The sequence below is a fragment of the Rhinatrema bivittatum genome, chromosome 7, assembly GCF_901001135.1.
Source record: "Rhinatrema bivittatum chromosome 7, aRhiBiv1.1, whole genome shotgun sequence".
NCBI classification, from domain to species: domain Eukaryota; kingdom Metazoa; phylum Chordata; class Amphibia; order Gymnophiona; family Rhinatrematidae; genus Rhinatrema; species Rhinatrema bivittatum.
In genome coordinates this window covers 272111087-272129332 of record NC_042621.1, presented here as the reverse complement: position 1 = coordinate 272129332, position 18246 = coordinate 272111087, and the positions used below count along the sequence as shown (strand labels likewise).

General features: G+C 46.2%; 1 protein-coding gene across 1 annotated transcript in view; it reads right to left on the bottom strand.

Annotated features, from left to right (window-relative positions):
- LOC115096225 (proton channel OTOP2-like) overlaps positions 1–18246 on the bottom strand; it is a 40743-nt gene that overhangs the window by 13752 nt on the left and 8745 nt on the right. The window contains exon 2 of the mRNA XM_029610735.1: positions 13139–13531. Coding sequence (XP_029466595.1) covers positions 13139–13531 — 393 coding nt within the window. The remainder of the gene's footprint in view (positions 1–13138; positions 13532–18246) is intronic.

The following is an 18246-nucleotide window of genomic DNA, read 5'->3' as shown; positions in this document are numbered from 1 at the left end:
TCCTCGAAACTTACCGACCTCTCGTCTTCTCTGCAATCGTTTGAGACATGCTTCGCCGAGGCGGAACAACGGATCTCTGATCTTCAAGATGGCCACCAGTCAGTGCAACAAGAGCTTGAGGCCCTTAAAAAGGTGGTGCACCGTCAGTCGGATCGCATGGAAGATCTAGAAAACCGTTCACGGCGATCGAATCTACGATTTGTAGGCCTCCCTGAGAGCTTACCCGATCGTGAGTTACCAGCTTTTTTTGAGAAGTGGCTTCCCTCGGTGCTTCAGCTCTCTAATACTCATGGCCCCGTGCGTGTCGAGCGCGCGCACCGGTTGGGCCTGAAAAAGCCGACTGATCCTCGTCCACGTGTAATTATAGTGAAGGTGTTAAATTTCCTTCACAAAGCTGAAATTTTAGCACTCACGAGAGGTGGTAAAACGCTGCAATATGAAAATCAGAAAGTCCTCGTTTTTCAGGATTTTTCGGCGGCGGTCTCACAGCAGCGCCGAGCAATGGCGCCTACCTGCTCCCGTCTACATGCGTTGGGAATCAAGGCGATGCTCGTTTACCCAGCGAAACTTCGGGTGCCCACGAATACCGGGGTGAAGTGGTTTACTGACCCGGGAGAGGCTTCTAAATTTGCCGACGGATGTGAGGCGTCTCCGAAGCTGCCGCCGGCCGTTGCCTGAGTAGCCGAGGACTATGCGGAGCTGATTCGCGGTTTTGATGCCTGTTTGGGAGCTGGTTTGGCGACTTCCCTGTAGCAATATCTCTGGTTTACAACTTTTAATTTCATAACGTAACCTGAGCTGCCCTTCGGGGCCTGAGTAACCTGGAGCTAGCAGGCTGAACGGGTGCAGAGCAGCCTCATGAGTGGTTTGCTCCCATTACAGGCACGCTAAATTAAGTCGGTGACGGGACTCGGCTGACTTGATGTTTTGTTTTTCTGCATTTTCTCATTTTCTAGCCTTGTTCACTTTGGCTGTTATACATGTTATATAAATGATGAAGTTCAGTTTATGTTGTAATGCACAGCATGTTGTGTCCAGAAGGGGGATGGGGTGCTGGGTGGGTCGGGTTGCCCGGTGGGGGGGCTGTCTAGTACAGAGTGACCTCTAGCCTTCTTTGGCGGGCTTATGGTGGGTATTCTTTGACTAAAGTTGAGGGGTTGGTTGGGTGGGGTGTGCGTGGGGTCAGCTCTTTGGTGGTGGGGATTGGGTCTCTGTCCTTTTGTGCCATCTGTTAGCTTGCAGTCTCAGGTTTGCCCCAAATGGTTGGGCCCGGTGGCTCCCGCTGGGAGGGCCATCTGGCTTTTTGATTTCTGTCATGTTTTCTCACATATCGCCTTGGTCCCTCGGGATTACCTAAGTATGTCTAAACCAACCTTGAAGTTAGTATCCTGGAATGTCTGTGGCATTAATTCCCCAATTAAGAGAACAAAAATTCTGTCCGTTTTAAAGAAGAAGGCGACGGATGTGGCATTTCTCCAGGAGACACACCTTAATGATCTGGAGCACCAAAAGTTGTGCCAACAATGGGTGGGGGCGGTTCATTTTGCCTCGGCTACAACTAGATCCGCTGGTGTAGCCATCCTCATTCATAAAACGGTTCCCCTATGTGTCCATCAAGAGATCAGGGATCCTCAGGGGAGGTACCTGATTCTGGTTGCAGAACTGGATCATAAGCCCATTGTTTTATGTAACCTCTATGCACCTAACAACCCGTCTCTGGGTTTCTTTCAAAAGCTTTACCGTTCTTTGTTGCCCTACGTGGACAAAGATCTAATTCTTGGTGGTGATTTTAACTCTGTTACGGACCCTGCTCTTGATAGGGTTGGTGTGCACCACATACCTCAGCAGTCTAGTAGGGGGCTAACATTTTTGGTAAGATCCTTGCATCTGCTGGATCCTTGGCGTCTCCTGCATCCCCTGGAAAAAACATTTACACATGTGTCCAGAGCTCATCCGTCGCAGTCTCGCATTGATTATTTCTTTATTAGTCCTCACTTGTTTACTAATGTAGTTCAGGCAGACATTGATGACATTGTAGTGTCAGATCATGCTCCAATTGGGTTGGAAATACAGATGTCCTTGTTCTCCTCTGTGGGCCGTTGGTGGCGCTATCCTGTGTACTTGGAGGGAGATCGTACATTTCATGATTATCTTCGTTCAAAATGGAATGACTATCTTCAGTTTAATGGGGAACATGTATCGGACCCGATGTTGTTTTGGTATACAGCGAAGGCAGTGCTGAGAGGAGATGTGATAGCCTTCGTGGCTCGCCGTAGGAAATTAATGGATAAACGCTTAATGGGTTTACATGACCAACTTCGGCGGGCTGGACAGGCTCTACAGCAGTCTCCTACGAACCAGCATCGGACCCGATACTTTGCTATTCAGGCTGAGCTCAACACACTGCTGCATCAGCGGGCAAAGAAAAGTATGGCATATTATAGGTACCGCCTGTTTCAATATGGAAATAAGCCGGGGAAGATGATGGCGAATTTGGTACGATCACATCAGGCTTCCCGGTATATTACGGCGTTATATACCCCTGGGGGGGACCTGGTGCGGGATACTCCCTCTATTTTGCGTATATTTTACGATTATTATGCCTCCCTGTATTCGCAGGGGCCGACTAGTTCCCGAATGCGTGAACAGTTTTGTGCCAATGTACCTATTCCCTCCATCACGGGGGATCAGCAGACTTGGCTTAATAGGCCTGTTTCTGAAGAGGAGGTGCGCTTGGTCATTCAAGGGGGGAAAAAATACAAAGCCCCAGGACCAGATGGCTATGTGGCCGAATTTTATAAAACCATGCTGGATTCCCTGGTTGGCCCTCTTACCAGCAATTTCAATGCACTCATTGCACACGGCTCCTATCCTCCCCATATGAATACGGCTCTTGTCACTTTAATTCCTAAGCCAGGTAAGGATCCCCTTCAACCTGGCTCATATCGCCCGATCTCGTTACTAAATGTGGATCAAAAATTCTTAGCCAAAATTATGGCCGATCGGTTGGCCACCATTCTTCCCAACTTGGTGGGTCCCGGACAGGTGGGGTTTACTAGACACCGATACGCCTTAACTAATATCCGTAAGGTGTTAATTGGCCGGACGCTGTGTCAAAATGATAGTATTCCTCATCTGGTGGTCAGTTTCGATGCCGAAAAGGCGTTTGACCGTGTAGAATGGAGCTATTTGTTTCCACTTCTCCATCAGGTGGGGATTGAGGGTTTTTTTTACCAAGCTATTCAATTATTATATCATGGACCCCTGGCCGCTATTGTGGCGAATGGCTCCCAATCCGAACCCTTTCCTATTACCCGAGGCACGAGACAGGGTTGCCCTCTGTCCCCGTTATTGTTTGTTTTACAGTTCGAACCATTGTTGCTAGCGATCCAAACTGCACAAAACATTAAGGGGGTACGGTTTCAGACTGAGACCTTTAAATATGCAGCATTTGCTGACGACCTCTTGGTGCTCCTGACACATCCCAGGGAGTCACTGTCCTCATTGTTGTCTCTTTTTACAGACTTTAGCTCTTTCTCGGGGTTTAAGCTGAACCATGGAAAATCTGAAGCCCTTCCATTTCCCCCGTCCCTTAAAGATAGTTGGGGATCCGATTTTTCCATGACCTGGGCCACTTCTCAAATCCGTTATTTGGGTATATTTCTTCCGGCCCAATTAAGCTCCTTATATAACTGTAATGTTACCCCGCTTTTGAGAAGAACAAAAGAGCGGTTGGAGGCGTGGCGTGTTTTGCCACTTTCTCTTTTAGGTCGGCTTAATCTTTTCAAGATGCTTATTTTGCCGCAATGGCTTTTTTTATTTCAAAATTTACCCTTTCTTTTGAAAGCAACTGACATAAAGCAGTTGGAGAAGATTCTGCGGGGGTTTTTGTGGCAGGGGAGACGGGCGCGTATACCTCTTCGCTGTCTTCAGGCACGGTGGGGATCGGGCGGATTGAGTGTACCCAATCTCCGTCTTTATAATCTAGCCAGTAATCTTAGACTTGTACGGGATTGGCTCACAAGGCAATCTAATTACATCAATCTGTCAGCGGAACAAACTTTAGTGGCCCCGGTTGATTTGGGGTATGTCCTGCAGGGGGGTCATGGTGGGTTCGCCTACCCCCCCCCTGTGGAGGCTCTTTTTACCCCTTTACGGGTCACCTGGCGGGTCACTATGAAATTACTGAAGCTTCCTCCTGTTTGTGCCTATTTGTTGCCCCTTCGGGGGAATCCCGATTTCACTCCAGGCTCAACGTCAGCTAGTTTTCCAGTCTGGATGGATCGGGGTATTACCCACTTGGGACATCTGTTTGATGGGGAAGGTCAGTTATTAACTCATTCCATGTTAACACAACAATATGGATTGCCCTCGACCCAGGTATTTTCCTACCTACAGGTACGACATTATATTAGGTCCCTTCCCCCACCTAGCCTGGAGCCGAGTCTTTTTGGTTCCGTAGAAACCTTTCTTGCATTGACTGCGTCCAAGTCCCCCACTTTATCTCAATTCTATAAAAAGCTGACGGGGACCCGACAGAATGACATAGCCACGATTTTAGAAGCCTGGTGGCATAGGGAGGGCTGGACGGAGGTTAAAGCGTCTATGATACGCAGCTGTTTTCGCCACTTATCCACTGTCTCCTCCAATACTTATTATAGGGAAATGCAGTTTAAATTCCTGTGGGGGGCGTATATCCCACCAACCAGGGCGGTATACTACCAACTTGTTTCAACAGGCACCTGTGGGAAGTGCCAGGCTCTCGAGGGCAATCTGCTCCACATGTTTTGGGCTTGTTCTCGGGTGAAGAGGTTTTGGCTACGAGTGCTGCATTATCTTTCCAATCTATTAGATGTTGTTCTTCCCTGTTCTTTCTGTATGATATTATTTGGTCAAATACCATTGACTCTCATCCGGGGACAGGGGCCACGATTGATGCTGCGGAAGGATTTTGCGGTGGGGAAAAAGGTTATACTCTGCAACTGGAGGTCTGCCGCTTCACCATCCTATTGGCACTGGAGGAACCTGTTTCATCAGCTGATGATGATGGACAAGCAGTGGGGGACAACATCCTTTCAACGTGAACGTCGTTTTCTAACTATTTGGGACTCTTATATTCAATCGTTATCTCACAGACTTCGCAGTCAAATTTTGAACGCTTAAGACATCAGTATTCTGGGTGAATTGAATATGTTCATGGGGTTGCCTGGACTGTTGGCAGGGAACGAGAGACTGGCACAGGGGGAGAGAGGGGGGGGGGGATAACCTGATGATAGTTCGAAACATGTCAATGTAATGTATATGTTGAAAACCAATAAAAACCGTTTTGCAAAAAAAAAAAAAAAAAGATGTTTCTCCATGAAGGGAGGGTGGTGTTTCAGGGCTAGCGAACTGACTCAGTATGCTAGACCCTTAACCACTTCCCCCTTACACACGGAATTATCGCCATCACCCTGATCGTTCCACTCAGTCTCTTCCCTGACTACACCCTTTCAAGAAAGAGTACCAGGGTGGCCGCAGCAGTTGAAAAATGGCATTTATATTCCCTTCCTAGACAAGCATTTTAGCGCACTTTCCACACCTGGGATGGACTTTTCAATAGGCAGAATAGGGAACTGTCTAGGGGCAGCCACTCTACCACCAGATGTCCACCCTGTCACCGTCATTGGCAGTGGGAGCTCCTCTGCAGGTCTGTTTTTATTTTAGGCCAGATGAGCTGCTGGCACAACATCTAGGAGCAACTCCTATGGGCATGCTGCATCTCACGATTTTGGAGGCGGGGGGGGGGGGGGGGGGGAGGGGCAGAGCCAGAGGGTTAAATCCACCACTGATCCACACGTCTTCCTCCCACCGTCCTAGTCATACCTCTTTCTCACAATCATTCTTAAATATATACAATATTTGTGCCTACCTTGTACATTTGCACTCACACCACTAGGCCTTGCAAAACCCACAAAGGACACCAAATGTACATAAGAAGATAAGAACATAAGGCTTGCCATACTGAGTCAGACTAAGGGTCCATCAAGCCCAGTATCCTGTTTCCAACAGAGGCCAAGCCAGGTCACAAGTACCTGGTAGGATCCCAAGGGGTAGACAGATTCCAAGCTGCTTTTCCCAAGAATAAGCAGTGGAATTTTGCAACTCTCCCTTAATAATTGTTAATGGACTTTTCCTCCAGAAACTTGTCCAAACCTTTTTTAAACATAGCTATACTAATAGTTTTCACTACATCCTCTGGCACCGAATTCCAGAGCTTTAATTATGCATTGAGTAAAAATATTTTCTCTCATTAGTTTTAATTGTATTACCCAATATCTTCATTGTGTGTCCCCTAATCTTTGTACTTTTTGAAAGAATAAACAATTTATTAATGTTTATTTGTTCCATTACACTCTGGAATTTGTTGCCAGAGGATGAGGTTAGTGCAGTTAGTGTAGCTGGGTTCAAAAAAGGTTTGGGTAAGTTCTTGGAGAAGAAGTCCATTAACGGCTATTAATCAAGTTTACGCTGAGGTAGATCTTCAAACAATACACGAGCGCGTACTTTTGTTTGAGCAGCAGGCGCGAACAAATGTATGCTGGATTTTATAAGATACGCGCGTAGCCGCGCGTATCTTATAAAATCCGAGCCGCGCAGCCTGCCTCCATTCCGTCCGAGGCCACTCCGATTTCGGAGCGGCCTTGGAGGGAACTTTCCTTCGCCCTCCCCTCACCTTCCTCTCCCTTCCCCTACCTAACCCACCCCCCCGGCCCTATCTAAACCCCCCCTTAACTTTGCGCGCACTGGCCGGCAGCCCCGCTCCGTCCTCTGGTCCCGGGGGCTGGTCCAGAGGCCTCGACCACGCCCCCGGGCCGGCGCCACGTCCCCGGGCCCGCCCCCGAAACGCCACGTCGTTTCGGGAATGCCCCGGACACGCCCCCTTCCGCCCCTTTTCGAAAGCGCGCGTCCCGGGGCTTTACGCGCACCGGAGGCCTATGCAAAATAGGCGCGCCGGTGCGCGAGGGCCCTGCGCGCGTAAATCTGGAAGAATTTATGCGCGTAGGCCTTTTAAAATCCGCTCCTTAGGGAATAGCCACTGCTATTACTAGCATCAGTAGCATGGGATAGACTTTATTTTTGGGTACTTGCCAGGTTCTTATGGCCTGGATTGGCCACTGTTGGAAACAGGATGCTGGGCTTGATGGACCCTTGGTCTGACCCAGCATGGCAATTTCTTATGTTCTCATTATTTTATAGACCTCTATCGTATCTCCCCTCAACCGTCTCTTCTCCAAGCTGAAGAGTCCTAACCTCTTTAGCCTTTCTTCATAGAGAAATTGTTCCATTCCCTTTATCATTTTGTTTGCCCTTCTCTTGTACCTTTTCTAATTCTGCTATATCTTTCTTGAGATGTGGTGACCAGAACTGCACACAATACTCAAGATGAGGTCGCACCATGGAGCGATACAGAGGCATTCTGATATTCTCTGTTTTATTCTCCATTCCTTTCCTAATAATCCCTAGCATTCTATTTGCTTTCTTGGCTGCTGCTGCACACTGAGCAGAAGATTAAGGTATTTTCAATGATGACACCAAGATCCTTTTCCTGAGTGGTGACTCCTAATGTGGAATCTTGCATTTTGTAGCTATAATTGCCAGGTTCTTGTGGCCTGGTTTGACCTCTTTTGGAAACAGGATGCTGGGCTTGATGGACCCTTGTTCTGACCCAGCATGGGAATTTCTTATGTTCTTAATTTAGCTTTCTCTTCCATAAGTGCATAGCTTTGCACTTATGTACATTAAATTTCATTTGCCATTTGCATGCCCAGTTTCCCAGTTTTGCAATGTCTTCTTGCAATTTCTCACAATCCTCTTGTTATTTGACAACTTTGAATAATTTTGTGTCATCTGCAAATTTGATCACCTCACTTGTTGTTCCCATTTCCAGGTCATTTTTAAATATATTAAAAGCATCAGTCCCAGAACAGATCCCTGGGGTACTCCACTATTCACCTTTTTCATTGGGAAAATTTACTGTTTAGCTGTGTTTTCTATCTTTTAACCAGTTGGCAATCCACACTAGGAAACTGCCACCTACTCTATGACTTTCTAATTTCCTAAGAAGTCTCTCATGATGGACTTTGTTAAATGCTTTCTGGAAATCCAGATACACTGTATAAACTGGCTCACTTTTATCCACATGTTTATATATTCCCTAAAAAAAAAAAAAGTGTAGCAAATTTTTGAGACAAGACTAACTCTACATTGGCTTTGTCCTATTAAACTATGCTTATCTATATGTTTCAATCATTTTTCCTGGCACAAATATAAGACTCACTGGTCTGTAGTTTCCTGGATCACCCTTTGATCCCTTTTTAAAAATTGGCGTTAAATTGGCAATTCTCCAGTCTTCAGGTACCATAGATAATGTTACTGATAGTTTACAAATTTCCAATAACAGGTCTGCAATTTCATTTCTCAGTTCTTTCAGCACTCTGGGATGTATACCTTTTGGTTTTTTTTAAATAAATGTAAATGTATATCTGATTCAGATGATCTGCTACTCTTTAGTTTGTCAGTTTGCCCTAGTACATCTTCCAGGCTCACTGAGATTTATTTCAGTTCCTCTGAATCATCACCTTTGAATATCATTTCTGGCAGGGATAAATCTCTTACATCTCAGTAATTACTGAAGCAAAGAATTCATTTAGTCTCTCTGCTATGGGTTTTTCATCATTAAGTGCCCCTTTTACCCCTTGATCATCTAATAGTCCAACTGACTCCATTGCATGCTTTTTTACCTTGAATGTTCCTGAAATAATATAGATATATATATATCTTACAAAGGATGTTTTTATTGCATATTGCCATGCAAAAGACTCAGGTTTGATTCCTAGACCCGGCTTCTGATCCTTGGGCTGGGACTAGAGATCCTACAGAAATGTTCCTAGCCCACTGAGGGAGGGAGTCTCAGCCATCGCTCAAAAGTGACACCTACTGTCACAAAATAAAGTGCATGCATGCACCCAGATTTTGGAGGGAGCTGTGGTGGGTGGTCCCTGGCTGAGGACTGTCACTGCCATGGCTGGGTTAGAGGAAATGTATAAAATAGAAAAATCTCTGAAGATTGTGAATGTTGGTTTTCGGCACTGTAGCCCAATAGAAGCTGGTTCCAGTTTGAGCTGGAAGTCCAAAGGAGTAGGAACCCCCTAAAATATTAAAATTGTGGCCCATTTTCCAGAGGAGGAGGGAGGGAAAAGAGAATGCTGAGCTTCTGCAGCCTACGTGTTAGGAAAATTCCTCCCCACCTCCGGTGGACATCCTTTTCCTCCTACTGCTGCTGCTCCTAGAGGCAGAGCATGAGCGTAGACATATCTAGGTGAGGTTGAAAGCGAGAAGAAAGGATAGTCATACAGTAAAAAAGGCAGCAAATACGACTACACCACTAATGGGGGCCTCTCTGCACCACTAGAAACAGCCCTGGGAATGCATGACTGCATCCACTGGTCCTCTGGAGAAGCTACTGCATGTTCTGAGGACTTAGAGGGAAAAAAAGACATGGAAATAAATTACAATTACCCTAAGAACATGTGAACAAACAAAACAAAAGCAGGATGCACAGAAAAGACATGCAATGTAACCATGAAAGACAAAGATAAACAACAAGGCAGAAACTACTCAGGGAACTCAGAAACAGCCCTTGCCTTTTCATTGCATACAACAGAAAACTATGCCCAAAGCACAATAAGGAAACACTGCCACAGCACAACAGAGAGGGACAGAAGGAGGGAACAGGCACTGTGCTAAAGTTGGACCAAAAGACACACATAAACAAGAGAGAAGAACATAGCAAGGGCTACACCAGCAATACTAGGCAGAGGTAGGCACCACATGAAAAGGCATTTGCAGACACATCAGTTTCCATGATGGAAAATGACAAAAACATAGAGAGAAAACTCATGAGGTGGATCACCTCCCTTAGACACAGTTGGTCCATTGGGCCCTCAGAGACTTGAGGGCCCTCTGTTAACCAGCAGTGAACCCTAACCCCGTCACTTCTTCCTGCTATCCCGCAGCTTGCTAATGCATTTTCAGTTTCTTTTTTTACTATAATAACCATTTTTGTATGTATTTCAGTGCTGGGCTGGCATTTTCCCCCATCAATTCCTAGGGAGCTGGGATGAATAAATGTTTCACAATATATGCAAATAAGGTGATGCAGAGACAGAAGAATGGCCAAGGAGTTTTGGCTTCTTTCCCTTAGACTGCACTGTTATCATGACTTGAGCATGCTGAGGGTGATTTCCCTGCATTTTATACAGGGGACCAATGTCCCCTGAGTGACATTATATGTCTGATAACAGATAATGAAGTTCGTGACCGGCAACAAGTCAGCTAATGCATACTGTGGCTTGGAGCAGTGTAGGCTGCCTCATTTAGGGCCAGATGTAGCAAAGTATCGTCCCCATTTTTATGTGTCTACGGGAAAAACATTAAGTACATCTGGCTTGAAATGCCCATTTTTCCCTGTTTGGCCTTCCTTCCAGCCGCTATTCCAGCTCTGAATAGCAACTATTTTTAGCCATTAGGCTACCCAAATAGCTATTTACCTCAGTCTCCTTTCTGTCTTCAAAACGAATCAATCAACCGCTACATGAATAAGTTCTTGCTAGCCTAGAATAACATTGAAATCTGAGTGGTTTACTAGGTAAAAGACTTCACATTTTCACAGAAGATCCCTAGTTATAAAGATGTGAAAGGAAAACCAGAGATCAACTGGGCTCCATGGCATTGCCTCAGGAATGAAACTGGGACTGGATGGGCCTTAGGGATGTTTTCTGCCATCAGATTCTATGTGTCCGTATATCTTTCATTAATTTTTCTGGCCCTTCTGAAACCCAGTCATGGCTGCACTGCAAAACTGGGTGTGCAAAAAATTATGCATGGGGGAAGATGTCTTTGCAGCCTGAGAAAAAAAATGTCCTGGACTGAATGTCAAGCCAAATTGCTATCAAGGGAGTTAGGTCCACACTCCATGTATAAACCAGAGAAAAGAGGAATGCGGAAAATTCAAAGTCCTTCTCTTTTCAATTAACAACGGTTCTCTTTATTTCTGTCTTTTAAAACCTGCACAAATTAACATTTCAAAGGACTCCTGAATTCAAGGCAGTTTGAAACAGCAATTTAAGATGTGTCCCCCCCCCGATACGGACACTGTGCTTCGCCGAAGAGGGCTGCGTCGGGAGGGACAAAAGAATGTTTATTCACACATTTGCACAAGTTTCTGTCTGACAGCTAAATTAGGGGCATTCTGAGGGTGTAACTGGGGGAAGCTGAGTTAACCAGCCAGATATTCAGTTAGCTGGATGACTTAGCCAGCTAAGTCTGGTCAAGCCAAAGAGCTATCCTAAGGGAGCTATAGTTAGCCGGATATACTCAATAGTGTCTGACAGAAACTCGTGCAAATGTATGAATAAACATTCTTTTGTCCCTTCCGACACAGCCCTCCTCGGCGAAACACGGTGTCCGTGTCCGGGGACACATTAAGCGTCATATTGAAAATCAACACGGGGGCCAGGTGCCCATAAAGTCCACTAATAACCTAGTTTCGTGTGCATTTTATGGGCACTGGGAATAGACGATACAGAGGGTGGAATTGGGATGGGGATACGACTTAAGTCACATACTTTTATATTTTCAAAAGTATGTGCGGAGGTTACCGTGCACAAGCTATACTCCAGGTGTAACTTTGTGAGTGGACAGTTCTTCTCCGTATCTGGCCAATCAGGGAAGCATTTTCAAAGGGTACTTATGCACATAAAATTAGAGGATACTTTTATAATGGTTGAATAAAGTCTGCGTATACCCTTTTTTGGCACAAAGGGATTTGGCTTGATGGGTGGTGGGGGTGCAGAATAAGTCACACAAAAGTTACACCTCTTCTTCGGAGGGTGTGTAACCAGGGCCGGAGACAGCAGGAATTAGGCCCGTGCCAGCTAAGTAAAGTAGGCCCCTATGTAAGGTTCTGACGTGATACTTAATAAGAGAAATCGTTTTCTAAATTTCCCAAATCATTTTATTTATTTAAGAAGGCTTTACGAGCTTTTTTGTTAGCAAATTCTTCAATTACAATTGAGATTTTCATTTATACATGTTAGAAATAGATATATTTAGCTCTTTTTAAAATTTTGCCCAACAACATTGTGAGCCCTAGCCAAATGGCCATGCCGGCACCCCCTCTCTCCTGGAGTGCGTGTAACCCGCATAGGTTAACTGGTGCGACAGTTGCAACCCTGACTTCCAGAATGCCTCTCCCCGGTTTGTGCAAAAGAACACGTGAAACCGGGTTTTGTGCCTACTTCTGGGCGCACTGAGCCCTGGGCTATTTTCTATCTGCTAGTTTATTTATTTATTTATTTATTTAAATTCTTTTAATATACCGATGCTCAAGACAAGTCTTATCGTACCGGTTTACAATAAACTAGGGGAGAACCAATTAACACAGCAGGCGCAAAAGTTACAATAAAACAGGGAATGTAGAACTTGGTCATTAGAAAATGAAGGAGAGATTAAACAGTAAAAAACAATGAGCAGAGAGCAGTTGATTAGATAATAGAGCATGTACGTTCACTTAGTGGTTCAGCTTTCAAAAGTTAATTGAATGATCAGTTTCTGGCATAATAAGTTAATTGTATGAACGGATTCTGGCAGAACAGTTCCATTGTGAGAGGGACTGAGGATGAGACTGGGTGGTAAGGTGGGGGGGAACAAGGAGGGGAGGTACTAGGGAGAGGGGAGATAGACGGTGCTGGAAGAAGAAGGTTTCTTCAGCGATATGCTTGAGTGAACAGCCAGGTTTTCAGTTTTTTTATGTGCATTAAACATGGTCTACTGCAAATGCCTTTGAAGATCCAGTCCATACTGGACATGTGCTAATAGTGAGCAGTTGCACCAATCATCACAGTCAGAGTTGAAGCCTTGATGATTGACGCTACCATATACAAGTTTCGAACTTTTGCAAACTCAACCCTCTTGTTCTGCACTGTCTTTAACGACCCCTGTAAACTTGTCACCTCCTGCCAAATAAATATGCAATTAAGTAACCCACAGGGCGGTGAGTGCAAACTCTGCTGCTAAGGCTTACAAAGGGCCCTACCTTTTAACCAGCTGGCACCGGCCTGATGGTCTTGGTGCATTTTCAGCTTCTTGTTCTTAGCCGAATTCCACCCGAACCAGAGCATCCAGGCAGAGGAGGTCAGCATGAGCCCGGTCAGGAAGGCGTGCACCTTCTGGCTCTGGGGACTGTGATGCTGCATCTCCGCCAGCAGGATCGCGCTGCCGACGAAAGCGGCAAGGATAAAGTAGAGCAGGGACAGAAGGGAGGTGGTCTGAGGCGCCGGGGCACCCTCGCCCGCCGATTGGCTGCTGGCACGCAGCGCCGAGAACAAGGAGTCCTGCGAGCAGGAGATTTCTTGGGCTTTGTCCTCATGGAAAGAACTCAGAGAGGTGGAGCTCAAAAGCATTGCGCTCATTTTCCTGGGGGTCATTTCTGAAAGGGTAAAAAAGAATAAAAGAAGATTATTTTTCAAAAGTGAGCGGCAATTATCTGTGGTAAATACGTAACAAACATGTGTATAGCAGGCAAGAAACACGGCGCATGGGGAATGTATATTGCTTATTTGAATGTTTGTTTCCTTTTTTTTCCAAGTTTAAACCATGACATCTACTTTTCAGATTTGTCTTGACTGATATATAAATTGTTTTATGCAAATAATTAAAAAAACATGATATCAGATAAGTACTTTAAATTGAATCTTCAATACTCAATTCTTCCCTAACAGATGGTAAAGCTCCTTCATATCATCCAGTATAATCTGTTCAGTTATGCATTCAGCTACAGAAGAATATTTGAACATTTTTCTTGTTAAGCACACAAGCTTCAAATACACCCAATCTAACAAGATGACAGAATTAATAAAGAAAAAACAAATGAACAATTTTTCAACTCTTCATTATAGATGTAATTCATTTTTCTAAAAATGAATAACGTATTCTGCAAATAGAACTTTATGCCCAGGCTTTTAGTCACAAAATAATAAAACAATACTTGTGTGAGGTTTTCTTTTCCCTGTAGGAAATTCCTGGAAAGTCTTTTTCTTGCCGGCTTCGTTTGCTACTCTTCACCGCTGCGTGTTGGGAGATTCTCTGGCATCAGAGGTGGCGTGTAGATTAATATCAGGGACAAGGGGGGGGGGGGGGGGGGGGAAGAAGAAAAGGGAGTGCGTATGAAGCCAGGACCCACCCACCACAGCCACCAAGAGGAGGGGCAGCTTCAAGACGAGCCTGTTGAGGTACTAAGTGTATGCTGCTTGCACAGACATTCAGGATCATGGCTTGTGTTCAACTGAATTTTATGTCATGGACATCAATGGAGTAATAGCACCTGCTACCTGTGGAGAAGACGATTAGCTTTCAGCCTAGGAAGCCATTGAGTGAAAATGCAAAGCAACTCTTTAGCTTGGCAGAAAGAGTAAAAAAAACAAAACCCCAACCATAGATTACTGAGATAAATCAAAGTATAGAGTCTGATTCACTAAGGCCTTTCACCCAATTTGTGTCTGTAAGAAAAGACCTTGGTGAATCATGGCCAGAGTCTCTTGAGAAGTGAGTTGGACAGAGTAAACTCAAGCTTCCCAATACATGCACTCTGAATTCTTCATAATGGATATGATACAGCAAAGAGCAAAACTTTGTTTGCTAGATAAAAGGTATGCTGGTGAGGGGGTGTGGGAGAAGGATAGATAGTGTGGCAGTATGGGTACCTTTAGGGAGAAGGCATCTACATCCAATGTTTATTTATTTATTTTAAAGTATTTTATCACCTGTACTCTCCTAATGACTGAGGCGGGGTAAAATAAAGCAATCATAAAAATAAATACATCAAGTTATGATCACAAAACTCCACAAAAACAACTACTGCACAATGTAAAGGATGGTGTAGGTGTGAATCCTTGGTGCTGCGGCCTAGCTGACACAGCCTCGTAGGTGAACCTATGAGGCCTATGCCGGGATAGGCTGGAGCTTAAGAACATAAGAACATAAGAAATTGCCATGCTGGGTCAGGCCAAGGGTCCATCAAGCCCAGCATCCTGTTTCCAACAGAGGCCAATCCAGGCCATAAGAACCTGGCAATTACCCAAACACTAAGAAGATCCCATGCTACGGATGCAATTAATAGCAGTGGCTATTCCCTAAGTCAACTTGATTAATAGCAGTTAATGGACTTCTCCTCCAAGAACTTATCCAAACTTTTTTAAAACCCAGCTACACTAACTGCACTAACCACATCCTCTGGGAACAAATTCCAGTGCTTAATTGTGCGTTGAGTGAAAAAGAATTTTCTCTGATTAGTCTTAAATGTGCTACTTGCTAACTTCATAGAGTGCCCCCTAGTCCTTCTATTATCTGAAAGTGTAAATAACCGAGTCACATCTACTCGTTCAAGACCTCTCATGATTTTAAAGACTTCTTTCAGATCCCCCCTCAGCCGTCTCTTCTTCAAGCTGAACAGCCCTAACCTCTTCAGCCTTTCCTCATAGGGTAGCTGTTCCATCCCCTTTATCATTTTGGTTGCCCTTCTCTGTACCTTCTCCATCGCAACTATATATTTTTTGAAATGTGGCGACCAGAATTGTTCACATATCCCAGCTGCCTTCCCTGTAGGTTGAGCCCTTGAGTTCTGTTTGCTGGCAGGAGTGTCCCTAGGGTGGTTGCTAGAGAGAGTCCAAATGTATACCGGGACCAGGGCCTGCAATAGATAGATAGGACTGAAGGTGGGCCAAGTTCAGGGCAGGTGACAGGCAAGAGTGGTCAAGTCTGGGCAAGGGGTCAGGTCCAGGCAGCAGGCAAATAGTCAGGTCCAGGCACGAGGTCAGATCCAGGTAGCAGGCAAAATGTAGTCAGGTCCAGGCACAAGGTCAGAATTCAGGAGTCAGGCCAAGGGAGGACGGAGACACACAGAAGACAATGAACAAGATGGACAAGGAAGGCTGCACTAGGCAGACAAGACTGGACAAGGTTGAGAAGACAATGATGAAGACACAGGAACTCAAGAATGTTGGCAACATGCACTGAAAGGCAGGAAACCCATGAGGCAATGGTGAGCTGTCTGCGGAGCCCTTATGTAGGGAAGGCTAGTCGACGTCATCAGAAGGCGCTGTGAGAATTTTCCCACTGTGGGCCCTTTAAGAGCAGGCACTGCGTGCACACACGCGCCCTAGGAGGAGCCAGGCCAGCGGTGGCATGATGGCATGAGGAGCTGGGCTCAGCGGCATTCCTGCTGCACAGTGGTTGGAGCCTTTCAGCTGCATCAGGGTGAGTATGGCAGCTCATGGGGCATTCTTGTGAGCCGGGAACACTAACACACAATAGAAATAAAAATACATCAAAAACAAAATGGATAACTAAAAAAGACAAGGTCCATATTCAGGCACAGTCTGGATAGCAAAGTTAGCCGGATAAAAGTATTCATTGATAGGCTAATTTTAAAATGATCGCGTGTGCCCATACATGCTCATATCGGTGCGTGAGCGGAGATATACTGGAATTTTAAATCGGGAGCACACATGATTTTAAATTCAACTACCGCGCATAAGTATACTCGTAATTTTAAGAGGTTACTGGAGCAAACCTACTTCACGTAGCTTCCGTACGACTTTGCCAGCTTTAACGCACATATATACTAAAATATGCTCACGTGAGGGAAATTCCCAGTTATTTCCAATTAGTCTCCAGTATGCCCAGTCAATCTTGACTTCATCTAGATCCCTCTGGTTATTCATCCGGTAAGCCCCCCCCCACAGTTGACCCGGACCCCTCACCGTCATGTAAGCCCTAAAACGTGACTTGCTCCTCGTAAGGATCAGCAGTAAAGTTACGCAGCTTACAAGTTGCCGTGCATTGTGGCCTTTGGATTTAAAATTTGGAGTTACTTGAGAAACATACCCTGCTCCCTTCCGCTTGCATAAACACACATAAATCACAGCTTTTAAAATCTGCGTACGTGGGCATTTTAATAACCTGAAAAAGAAATAGTGTTGTAAAACCTGGCAGCGACCGTCCGCGGCCAGGCTCCCCTTCCCTTACCTGCTATGTCGGTAGTTCGCCGGTGACTCCTCTCCCCCAGGCTGGACCACAACGAGGCCTTCCTGCGGCATTCTCCCCACGAAGGAGACACCGCCAACTGCTGCCACAGACTCTGCCTCCTAGGCGCGCGCATGCGTGGAAGCCCTGAATTTAAAGGGGCCGTGGCGCAAAACCTTGGCCCGGCCCCCAAAGTGCAGGCCTCTAAATAGGCTCATACTAACCTTTTTCCCTTGCCTTAGTTCCTGATCCTGCTTGTTCCTGCCTTCGTGTTCCTGACCTTGCTTGTTCCTGCCTCAGTGTTCCTGCTCCACTCCGGTCCTTGTCTTCCTGCTCCTGCCTTCGTCTCGGCTTGTCTTCCTGGTTCCTGACTTCAGCTTGGCTTCTGGTATCTCTTGTCTGCTGCCCGTCCTGATTCTTGGCCTGTCTCTGGTTCCTGCTGGTCTGCCACCTGCCCCGACTGCTGGTCCGTATCTTCGTCTTGCACCGCTGCTGCCTGCCACGACCATTGGACTACTTCTGGTTCTGCTTCACGTCTGCCTGCTTTGCCTCGGATCCTGATTGTTCATTGCTTCACCAGGAGACCGCACCTAAGTCCAAGCGATCCGGGTCCCCAAGGGCTCCTCCCGGGGGGACCTCGGGCTTCCAGTGGTGAAGATTCCAGTTGGTCTCCTTCGGATCTCCCCCATTCTTGGTTTCCCAGGACACCGCACCTAAGTCCAAGCGGCCCGGGTTCCCAAGGGCTCCTCCCGGGGGGACCTCGGGCTTCCAGTGGTGAAGATTCCTGTTGGTCTCCTGGGCTTGATCCGCCTCCTGGCTACTGACCTTGTTCTTAGCCGGCTCAAAGGTCCACGTCTCAAGAGTTTGCTAAGGCCATGGATCCGGTGGACCTTGCCAGCCTCCAGGCCATCCCTGGTATTGCCCAGCGACTGCAGCAGCAGCAACACTACTCGGATATCCTGGCAGACACAGTGGAGAGATTGGCAAACCGGTTGGATTCCAATCCTCCAGCGGCGCCTCCCGCATCGGTTCCAGTTCCTAGTCCCGGCCCAGCAGCTTCTACGCATCTACCGCCTCCGCCCCGGTACTCAGGCGAAGCTAAGCAATGCCGGGGGTTCCTTA